This window comes from Chlorella variabilis (genome assembly GCF_000147415.1).
Source record: "Chlorella variabilis unplaced genomic scaffold CHLNCscaffold_402, whole genome shotgun sequence".
NCBI lineage: Eukaryota > Viridiplantae > Chlorophyta > Trebouxiophyceae > Chlorellales > Chlorellaceae > Chlorella > Chlorella variabilis.
Window position 1 is genome coordinate 1 of NW_005434820.1, and position 1,444 is coordinate 1,444.

The 1,444-nt window shown below is 69.9% G+C and overlaps 1 protein-coding gene across 1 annotated transcript; it reads right to left on the reverse strand.

Annotated features, from left to right (window-relative positions):
• Positions 1 to 23: 23 nt before the first annotated feature.
• CHLNCDRAFT_142524 (hypothetical protein) lies at positions 24 to 1,079 on the reverse strand (the record flags this gene model as incomplete). Its single annotated transcript, XM_005842555.1, has 4 exons — positions 24 to 172; positions 466 to 605; positions 699 to 773; positions 1,016 to 1,079. Coding segments are annotated over 4 exons (428 nt in total), but the record flags the coding sequence as incomplete, so codon positions are not given.
• Between the last annotated feature and the right edge of the window lie 365 nt (positions 1,080 to 1,444).

Here is a 1,444-nt window from a genome sequence, read left to right on the forward strand (position 1 = left end):
ATGCCTCCCGCGCCTGCAGGTACACCCGCACGCCGCCGGTGGCTGCCTCTGCCAGCCAGTAGATCTGCGCCGGGTGCTTGGAGCGGTCGCTGGGCTCTATCACCACGAACGAGGGCCCGCAGCCGGCAGGCTGCGCCGACAGGAAGTTGGAGCAGCACTCGGGGTCCAGAGGCTGCAGCCAGGCGGGCGCGCGGGCAGGCGGGAGGGGAGGTCGGCGGGGGCCGGCGGGGCGGGCCGGCGAGCGGCGGGCGAGTGGCGGGGCGGCCGCGAGAGCTGCGCGGCAGCTGCACACTCGAGGCGGAGGGAGGGGGGGCGCCCGCCTGCGGGTGTGGTGCCACACTGGCTGGCGGCCAGCCTGCTGCTGCTGCCCGGCCCGGCAGCTTGACTGCTTGGGGCTGCCCGACGCGGCGGCCTGCTGCTGCCTGGCCTGGCCTGGCCTGGCCTGCGCTGTGCACAGGTGCTCACCCGCAGCACAAAGGCGTCGGCATCGCCTTGCGCCACATGCTCCACCTGCCACGCCTGCGGCAGCCTGCCGTCCCGTGCCGGCGCCGCGTACACCTGGTTGGACCAGTCCTGGCTGTAGCAGCGTATGCAGGTCATGTAGCCTGGGGTAGGGAAAGCAAGACAGGAAACAATGGGGTGGGAGGGATCCGTGCAGTAATAGTGACGATATGTGGCAAGGCAGCGGCTGGCCTCACCGTCAGAGGCGCACCGGTCCCTAAGCCGGAGGTAGTAGTGCCCAGCTTCCAAGGGGGTCGCCGAGCTGGCTGCGCCTGCAGGCAACGTGCACGGCAGGGCAGTCTGCAAGGGCCGCCGCCGGGCAGGCGGCGCATGGCACGCCGCCGCCGCTGTGCCGCCGCAGCCGCTTGCACTGGACCCAAGCTGTACCCCCACGGGCCGGGCTCTCCGCACTCGTTGCAGGAGAGGTGGACGCGGCTAGACAGCGCAAGGGAAGCGAGTTGCCCCGCAAGCGGGGCGCCGGCACCCGGGACAGCAGCGCCCCCAGCATCCTCACCTATCCACAAAAGAATGGCTAGGACGGTTACCAGGGCGCGGGGGCAGCTAGGGGAGCGAGGCATGGCTGCCGCGGGCTCCCAATTGCCTCCCGCCCAAGGAGGCGCGCTCACCATGCTCTCCGCATGCAAGGCCCCTGCTAGCAGAATTGAAGCCTGGGAGGGAGGCTGCAAGCCTGGGCTACATGCGCGTCCGGATGCTCATGTGGCTTTTGACACGCAGGACCTCCCGTGCACAGGCGTGGGACAGGCTGCTGGGATTGAATTCGACCGAGGCAGGCACCTGGGCAGGCTGTCCCAAGGGTTGATGGACCCCCGACACAGCCAACCGGAACTGCTCCACTCCCTTCTTCTCCGCTTGCAGCCCGGGCGTTAACCGCAATCGCATGGGTGACAATCGCCAGGCTGCAATCAACGCCGCCGCTGCTGCC